The sequence below is a fragment of the Cnephaeus nilssonii genome (genome assembly GCF_951640355.1).
Source record: "Cnephaeus nilssonii genome assembly, chromosome: 17".
Taxonomy (NCBI): Eukaryota; Metazoa; Chordata; class Mammalia; order Chiroptera; family Vespertilionidae; genus Cnephaeus; species Cnephaeus nilssonii.
The window spans coordinates 37,163,838-37,173,253 of record NC_137088.1 but is presented as its reverse complement, the minus strand read 5'-3'; the positions used below and the strand labels follow the sequence as shown (position 1 = coordinate 37,173,253).

Sequence of the window (9,416 nt, the reverse complement as noted above, 5' to 3'; positions counted from 1 at the left end):
GCAAGATGGGTGAATATTGAGATTAAAATATTTCTTCTAATTAATTTCCTTTCAATGTGCACAAATCCGTGCACCGGGACACTAGTTTATTTATAAAATTACAGAGGCAGAAGCAGTAACTCATAGAAGAAAAGGGCTGAGGAAACAAGTTATAGAGGCATAGGAAGGGCCCTAGGAGCTTGGGAGTGAGGACGGTAATGGTGAACCACCTATGGAGAGGGAGGGGGTGGGAAAGGCACTGGCGTGCTCCTGGGAGGGAGAGTGCGCTGGGTCCTCTGTCCTAAGAGTTTTAAAGGTGGAGATTTTAGGGAGGTCCCAGGGGAAGATCTCGATAGAATATTCAGCGGCTTTTCAGGGGTGTCCTTTTGAGAGGGTTAACTTGAAATGCAGGCCAATAGGGCAGGGGTCCAGTGGGAAACAAAGGCAGGGGCAGAAAGGCAGTTTGAGCCAGCCTAACCACAGGAACCAACCAAGCAGAAATAATAAAATGTTTCTGGACTCAGAGCGGGAGGCATGGGAAACCAAGGGAGGGCCTGCAGTAAACGAGATGTACGAACACATCGAAACAGAAAAAGTTCAGGAGAGGAACAGGGAAAGAACACATAGAAACAGGGAAAGTTGAGGTCCGTTGCTGGGCAAAAACTATTGAGGGAATCCATCAGGTGACGACACAGATAGACATAGAAGCAGGCTTGTGGCAAATATGCACCCCTGGACTACAAGGCTTTATTGGGGCCCCCTCCCCTTGTGGGGAGTCTGAATCTGCTTGTAGTAAATTTTCCACACTTTTGCTTAAATCTTCTGGTCCGTGTAGCTCATTCTTCAGCGTCTGGAGACATGACCCTGGGAAAAACACCTTGGCTCTCCGTTCCCGTTCCGTTATCACTTTCAAGGACCCGGTCTCCACTGATGGATTGGTTGGCACCAGGGCAGGGGGTCATTATTCAATGCAGCTGGTCCTGAGGTCAGCCATGGCATTGCTTGTCAGGTTTTGCTGCTTTTCTGGGTGTGGAGCTGAAATACACCTGCGGCCTAAATGTTATCTCTAGGAAGGAAAGGTCAAGGGGGTCCAAATCGCAGGACTAAAGATAAGCTAGAGGAGGAAAGGTCACCCTCGGGCGAGTCCCACCCTACAATTGTCCTTTGCGAGGCACCTGGGCTTTCTGGCCAGTTAACCTTCTGTACTTGGCCCATCGTCCTTGTTCTGCTTAGGTATGTCTGTCTAACTGCCTACCGCAGATTGGCAGATGATAATTATTATTGAAACTGGCTGGTGGATTCATTAGGCTATTTTCTCCACTTCTGTGAATGTTTGGAATATTCCATTGTGCATGAAAAAAAGGGTTCCGCAGAAAACCTCACAGGGTGATCTGATCATAAATTGCTAACTGGGAAGATCATGATGGGCATATCACTTTTTAGTCAAAGATTTATTTTTGCTCTGGCTTTTGTGGCTCAGTTGGTTGGGCATTTTCCCATGCACAAAAATGGTTGCCGGTTCGATTCCTGGTCAAGGGCAAGTACCTCGGTTGCATGTTCAATCCCCAGCCCTGGTCGGGGTACTTGCAGGAGGCAACTGTTAGGGTCACCAAAGGAGGTACACACGAGGCCAAAAGTGGTAAAGAATTTTATAAATTTATTAGATCATCTGGAGACCAGATGGGCTGAGCCCCAAAATGGTGCTAGCACCCAGGGTTGGGGAGTCAGATTTTAAAGGACTCTAGGCGGGCTTTTGCAGCAGAGAATTCTCTGGGTGTGTCCAGATCCTGGGCAAGTCCAGAGGGGAAAGTTACTGGTTTTAGCAAATGGGATGTGGTCTAAGTGAAAAGGAATGTCGGTTGGAAAAGTATCTAAAGGTCAGTTTCCCAGGTGAGGGGGATATAGATTCGATTATTTGAACAGACCTAATAGCAACCAATTGATGTGTCTCTCTCACAATGATGTTTATTTCTCTCTTTTGCCTTCCTTTCCACTCTAAAATCAACAGAAAAATATCCTCATCCTTGGGTGAGGATTAACAAAAATAAAATAAAATAAATAAGTAAAATAAGTTTAATCACCCCCTTAAGAGCACATAATCTTGTTAACTATCCTGTAATCCAATCCCAGCCCTACTTTCTCCCATCTTCAGGTAACCTTTCTTAAATTCAAACCTTAATTTCAAAATCATAAAAGAAACCACAAAATTCAATTTTCCAGAGTATTTGAGATTTTTAAAAAAATATATATTTTATTGATTTTTTTTTACAGAGAGGGAGAGGGATAGAGAGCTAGAAACATCGATGAGAGAGAAACATCGATCACCTGCCTCCTGCACACCTCCCACTGGGGATGTGCCCGCAACCAAGGTATGTGCCCTTGAATGGAATCAAACCTGGGACCTTTCAGTCCGCAGGCGGATGTTCTATCTACTGAGCCAAACCAGTCAGGGCGTATTTGAGATCTTGCTTCCCGACAATTGCTGCCAGTTTGGCTCAAATAAACTCTTATCTTTTTTTTTTTTTTTAACAGGTTTGAACGTTCTCATCAAGACCATTACGAAAAAAAGAAGAATATGGGCTTTTCAATCACAGACTTTCAAGCCAAAGCCCTGGACGAGTTGCTCAGTGGTTAGAGCTTGACCGATGTACCAAGGTTGTGGTTTCCATCCTGGATCAGGGCACATACAAGAATCAACCAATGGATGCATAAATGAGTGGAACAATAAACGGATGTCTCTCTCTCTCTCTCCCCCCCTCCCCCCTCTCTCTAAAAGTCAATAAATAAAAATAAAAAATAATGTTAAGCCAGTTATGACTGCGGGTTTCCTCATTAATGAAATAGGTAGATGACAGGGGCACTATAAAATCACGGGACGTTGTAAGGAGCAGTGCAGGCAGAGTGCCTTATGAAACACTGCTTTATTGTTACTATTATTACTGCGGTTGCCAACACTAGTTGCCTCCAAGAGTTTCCCCCTCTTCCTGTCATGGTTTATTTCACTCTCCCTCTGCCTCTTTCCCATGGTTCCTCCCTCCCACTTCCCTCACTCCCCCCCCAGCCCCAGCCTCAATGGTTTAGCCTGGCTTCCCCAGGGGAAACCCCGAGGGGCGGAGCACCAGGTGTCAGCGAGCGGCTCGGCCCCCTCCCTCGAGACCACTTGGATCGCTCCGCGTCCGACCGGGGGCCCGTGGCCGGGGGGCGGGGCGCGGGTCCCGGGCTCCGATTGGCCATAAAAAGGTAAACATCCGGATGGGTGGGGCGGGGCCGGAAGTGGAAGCGGAAGGCGGCGGCTAAAGCGGTTCTGGAGGTTCCGGACTCGGAGCCGCTGCCTCCAGGTGCCATGGGCCGGGCTGAGGCTCGTTGAAGGGACGCGGGACGCTGAAGGGACTTGGGGCTGGGCCATGGCTGGCGCTCGGGGCGCCGCCGCCGCCGCTTCGGCCGGGTCCTCGACTTCTTCGGGCACCCCGCCGCCGCAGGAGCCCGGGCTCGGGGAGCTGCTGGAGGAGTTCTCTAGGACTCAGTACCGGGCCAAAGACTGCAGCGGGACCGGCGGCTCGAGGGTGAGTTCGTAGGCGTAACGAGCAGGAGAAGGTTCCGGGGTTGGAAAGTTAGGCGGAAAAGGCTGAGGTTAGGGGTCAGAGGAAGGAGAGGTCCCAGGACTTGGATCCGGAGAGTAAGGGTCGGTGTAAAAACCGAGAAAGGAGGAACCGAGGTCAGTCTGTAGCAAGGAAGAAAGTCCTTTGGGTTTGAGACGGGGGTTTTGGAGGTCGAGGATCAGAGTGAGGAACTGAGGAGGGTTACTCCCCTGCATCCGGCAGGGACAAAATATTTAAAAAGTCTAGCCCCCAGGGTAGAATAAAAAAAAGTCTAGAGAGTATTCCTCTGGTTCAAAGGTCAGAATGAAGGAGCTAGAGTAGTGGGACTGAATGGAGTCAAGAGATGAACTATGTTGCCTCCTTATACTGTCTCCTGCACAGCCTTACACTAAATGTAGGCCCGTCCCTTTCCTTCCCCTATAGAGCAGGAGCACAGCCCACACTCTCTCTGTTCCTTTATCAAAAACAGGCTTCAGTTCTTCTTTTTTCTACCCTTGGGAATTCCCTTCATTCTCATTGCCAGACCTGGATGAAAGCTGTAATCCTCTCCTTCAAATGCTTAACAATTTCACTGCAACATTGAGGGGGTCAGTGTCCCTCCCATAGTATACACACATTGGTTAATGAACTACACAGTTAGGGCCTGTGACCCCGCAGTAGGTCTTTTCCTGGCATTGAATAATAATCACAGAGGCATACGTCATTCTCAGTGACCTCTCCAGGTCATAAACCACCTAATTCTCACACTCAGAGCCCTAGAATCTTCCTTATACTCCGGTCTCTTCCTTTGTGCAGGTTGAGCGCATTGAGAAGAGATGTCTGGAGCTGTTTGGCCGAGACTACTGTTACAGTGTGATCCAAAATGTGAATGGGGATATCTGCGGCCACTACCCCCAGCACATCGTGTTCCTGGAGTATGAAAGTTCTGAGAAGGAGAAGGACACGTGAGCATCATATGACCAGGGTGGGCCTGTCTGGGGAGACTTTGACAACTCATCCCCAGACTTGGGAACTCTGCAGCTGAGCAGAGCACTGGGCTGGGCAGACTTACTTTCCCCATGTGTTAAACCTAATCCACAACTTTGTTTACTTCAGGGTTTGATTGGTAAGATTGGCAAGGCAGCATGGTGTAGAATGGGGGTTGGGAGTCACAGCCCTGGCCTTCCATTTCACTCCCACTCTACAGCAGCTCATTGTCCTAAGACTGTTGATTTCACACCTCATCTCTCTGAACCTGTGTCCTTTTTTAAGGGAATGTGGATGGGAGGTGTGCTGTGTCAACATGCTTATAAGCCTGACTGAGGTCCGGAGTCTGATTGCTTGAGTTGACATGCTGGCTGCCTTATTTGCTGGCTGGGTAACTAACTTGGGCAAGTTACTTAACTTCTTTTTTTTTTTTTAAAGTATATTTTATTGATTTTTTACAGAGAGGAAGGGAGAGGGATAGAGAGTTAGAAACATCAATGAGAGAGAAACATCGATCAGCTGCCTCCTGCACACTCCCTACTGGGGATGTGCCTGCAACCAAGGTACATGCCCTTGACCAGAATCGAACCTGGGACCCTTCAGTCCGTAGGCCAATGCTCTATCCACTGAGCCAAACCGGTCAGGGCTTACTTAACTTCTTTGTCTGTTAGTTTTCTTACTGGTAAGTGTACCTCTTTAGAAAAGTGGCTAGTGCGATTTCTGATAAAGAATGTGGCTATTGCCGAAACCGGTTTGGCTCAGTAGATAGAGCGTCGGCCTGCGGACTGAAAGGTCCCAGGTTCGATTCCGGTCAAGGGCATGTACCTTGGTTGCGGGCACATCCCCAGTAGGGGGTGTGCAGGAGGCAGCTGATCGATGTTTCTCTCTCATCGATGTTTCTAACTCTCTATCCCTCTCCCTTCCTCTCTGTAAAAAATCAATAAAAAAATATATTAAAAAAAAAAAAAAAGAATGTGGCTATTATAAGCCTGGCATGTTTGTTGTGAGAATTAGAAGTAAGGGCTACCATTTACTAGTATTTAGGGCCTACCAAGGTCTGAGTGCTTTCATACGAGAGCAAACATAAAGCACCTGGCACAGGCTGCAAGCTGTAAGTGGTCAGTAAGTGGTAGCAGTTGTTTGACACTAAAAAATAATCACAGCCTTTAGGCTCTAGGAAGTGCTTTATGTCAATCACAAAGTTTGTTTCACTTGTCTCTCTGCTTGTTGTGAATTTTAAGGGAATTCTGGGAGCTGTTTTCAACAATATCTATGGAAGCCTGGCCCCATGAGTGCAGCTACACTGGAGTCATGCTGCAAAGTGTAGCAGGCCATCCTACCCATCAATGCACCCAGAAACTGGCTAGAGACTCTGAATCAGTCAAAATCACAGCATAACAAGATGCTCCAGTGATTTATTTGCACATTAAGGTTTGAGAAATGCTATTGTAGGCCTACCAGCGGTCTGGTGTGACCCCATGGTGGAGATCCTTTTCAGCTGGAATTGGAAGGATGATTAGGGGTGTCCCTGAAATGTCCTTAGGGACCAGCTTGTACAGGGTCCTGCTCATCAGGCCAAGGAGAGTGGATCTGAGGGTGTTAGTGATTTTATTTCCTAGCATCCCCTGAACACTCATTACAATCACAGATTCTAGGACCCCTGAATCGGATTTTCCACAATCTACATTCTCAGATAGCTCCCTGGATCAGTCTTACATATGCTATAGCCTGAGAACCACTGCCGTGGGCCACCAGAAGTCAAAGAAGGCTTTCAAGCAGAACAACCAGTTTGGAGGAGTTGAAGGATAAGCGTTAGCTTTCTTATCTGTGAAATGGGATGTCCATAAGTGTTCCATATCATGAGCTTGTTGTGGTGGGGTTCACTGAGAAAAATGAATGCATTGGGAAAACAAATTATAGGTAGATCATAGAAATTGTGTCGTAGCCTCTGTTGTATAACCCAAGAACTCCAGGAATCTCCAAGTCTAAAGTTTCTGAAAAAGAGCTCTTTTTCCTTGCCCTCGCCCTCATTCCAACCGTCTTCAGTGCTGATTGGTGGTTTTACAATGGCATTAAGGTACTAAGTTCAGCTGTAGTCCAGATGGTGCTTTTGCAGCTTCATTTTGTGAGTGAATCACCTGAAGCTCTAATTCCAGGGCAGAATCTGACTCAGTAGGTCTAGAGTGGGGCTGAGCTGCATTTTCTAACAAGCTCCAGGTAATGCCAAACCAGCCTGTAGCAGCAGTTCTCTAGGAACTCAGTCTTGGTTGCCTCACAGGAGCTTTTCTGGGAAGGAAATAAGTTTAGTGCTGATTCATTCTAGCTCTTAAAGAGAAGGAAATTAACGTTTGTCAGGTGCCCACTATTTGGCACATGTTAAGAGTTTGACACTAACTAAAGCCCTGCAGCCATGTAGTGAGGATAGTATCACCTCCATTGTACAGAAGAGGAAATTTATTTTTATTTTTAAATTTGTAAAAAAAATACTTTTTTATTGATTTCAGAGAGGGAGAGAAAGATAGAAATGTCAACGATGAGAGAGAATCATCGATTGGCTGCCTCCTACAAGTCCCACACTGGGGATCGAGCCTGAAACCTGGGCACATACCCTCACAGGAAATTGAACCGTGACCTTCTGGTTCATAGGTCGATGCTCAACCACTGAGCCACACTGGCTGGGCCAGAAGAGGAAATTTAAACCCGCAGACATAGTTAGCAGAGTGGGGTTAAAAGCCAGGTCTTCTTCACCTTGCTCTGTCCCCATCTGCCTTTTTTTTCTGCCTTCATCAGGGCTTTCCCACCTTGTCTAGCGGAGTGTCACCTTTCAGGCCAGGGATACTGTGGTACATTCCTATACCTGAAGTTGTTACTGGAGTTTGTTTTTACCTTTCACTCCTTGCAAGGACTTGAAGTGATACTGAGTGGGTGATGTCTGATTGTTGAAGAGAAGGGAATATATGCATGTTTAGGTTAGAAGTAGAAAATTTTACTTCTTTTACATATTTGGCTTTGGTGTTAACATGACACTAATTAGTCTGAGTACACAGGGTAGAATTGGATTAAGGAAGTGGTTAAGTCCGCTTAACACACCTCCCCAGTTTAGCCCGTGATCTGGGAATAGAAGCCTGGACAGGGATCTCTGAACATCCAAAACATGATGTTTATCAACAAGTGTTCGTTGAGCTATTATCATGTGGCAAATCCAAGGGATCTATTTGAAGTCTTATCAGGTAGATGAAGTCCCTATCCTTAGGTCTACTGGGTAACATAGACCAAAAATTAGCAATGACAGTGTAATGAGCCAGAATTAGGGAAATACAGTGAGGCATTGGGGGATAGTTTTGTATGTATGGGGGTGGGGGGTTTCCTCACACCACCAATTCTCAAGACACCAGTTGGGTGTCCTACAGTTCAACTCAGTAATGACACTACCCAGAGATGTATCCGATTCCATAGGGAAAAGACTCAGTCTGCAAAACAAATACACAAACCTACACTTATTCATTCAAATACGAGTCATGTGCCAGACAATTCAGTGCTTAGCACTGTAAGAAAAAGATCCTAAGGCCAAGAGAGAATAAAAATAAAAAACAGGAACTTTGGAAAGAAACCAAATTGGTTCTTTGAGTAGGGGAACCAAGAAAATAAACCACCAACTAGCCTAACAAGAATAAATGTGCCTGCCTCTACATTAAAGGCTGCACAGAGCCCCTAGGAGGGAAATGCTGGCATGCTCTCCACCTTGGTTTGCGGAGAGTATGCTCAGTGGAAGGACTCAACCTGGGGAGAATCAAATGTATCTAGAGCACAGAGGGAACTGCTGGTGTGAGCTAAGGGAGAGTCAGTTGGGGATCTACTGATTTCATGCGATTTGAAAGGGGTGTGACTTGCTGTAGCTCATTACTATACCTGACTCTTTCTAGAAGCTCCCTTAGCAAACCAGTGCAGTAACTACTATACTTCTCAGTGTCAGAAATGGCTTCTCTTTCACTCTCTGTTCCAGCAAAAATGGCCCTATGGTTTCCAGAGGGTCCCGAGAGCACCTGTTACCTTACTCTGGGAGGAAAAAACTAGTAATCAATATTCAATTTGCTGTTATATTTCTGTATTTTATATACCATGTCTTCAGAGTAGCTGACTTTTTTTCCCCCTCATTTTAAAGGTTCTGAAATCAGGATGACTTAAATTTTAATACCTATGATATAGCATTTTTTTTTTCCTAAAAAAACATAATCCATCATCTGGAATTTAGGGATTAGAGCACTTACTAAATTTCAAAGGAGTATTCACATACACATGCAGACCTAGCACGGGGTCTTGGTAAAAACAAGCGCACACATGCATGCCCCCTTAGAAACCAGCCTGACCTGCCTCTCTTGTCTGTGCGTCAGGTTTCAGAGCACTGTGCAAGTGAGCAAGTTGCAAGACCTTGTTAACCGCAGCAAGATGGCCAGGTGCAGAGGACGGTTTGTCTGCCCAGTGATCCTGTTCAAGGGCAAGGTAAGACCACGCCATAGCCTCACACTCCCCAAGACCCTCTTCTGGGGTAACTGGCTTAATGCAAAGTGTAGGATAATTTTGTTCTTGGCCTTTGCCAGCCGAGTATTGGTGGTTACTGGGTGCCGGGTGCAGGCTAGAGAAACAGGCCAATTCTGATAACCACCTTCAAGAATGAGTCTGGGGCCTGGCCGGTGTGGCTCAGTGATTGAATGGCAACCTATGAACCAGGAGGTCACCTTTGCTTGGGGCACATGCCCAGGTTGCTGGCTCGATCCCCATTGTGGGGCACGAGGAGGTAGCTGATCGATGATCCTCTCTCATTGTTGATGTTTCTCTCTCTCTCCCTCTCTCTTCCTCTCTGAAATCAATAAA

At 46.5% G+C, this 9,416-nt stretch overlaps 1 protein-coding gene across 6 annotated transcripts in view; it reads left to right on the top strand.

Annotated features, from left to right (window-relative positions):
- The first annotated feature begins 3,252 nt into the window (after positions 1 to 3,252).
- Positions 3,253 to 9,416, top strand: part of MTMR14 (myotubularin related protein 14) — a 49,794-nt gene continuing 43,630 nt past the window's right edge. For all 6 annotated transcript variants that reach the window (XM_079795389.1, XM_079795387.1, XM_079795388.1 and 3 more), the window contains exons 1-3: positions 3,253 to 3,542; positions 4,374 to 4,522; positions 8,936 to 9,044. In XM_079795389.1, coding sequence (XP_079651515.1) covers positions 3,384 to 3,542; positions 4,374 to 4,522; positions 8,936 to 9,044 — 417 coding nt within the window. In that variant the 5' untranslated portion in view covers positions 3,253 to 3,383. The remainder of the gene's footprint in view (positions 3,543 to 4,373; positions 4,523 to 8,935; positions 9,045 to 9,416) is intronic.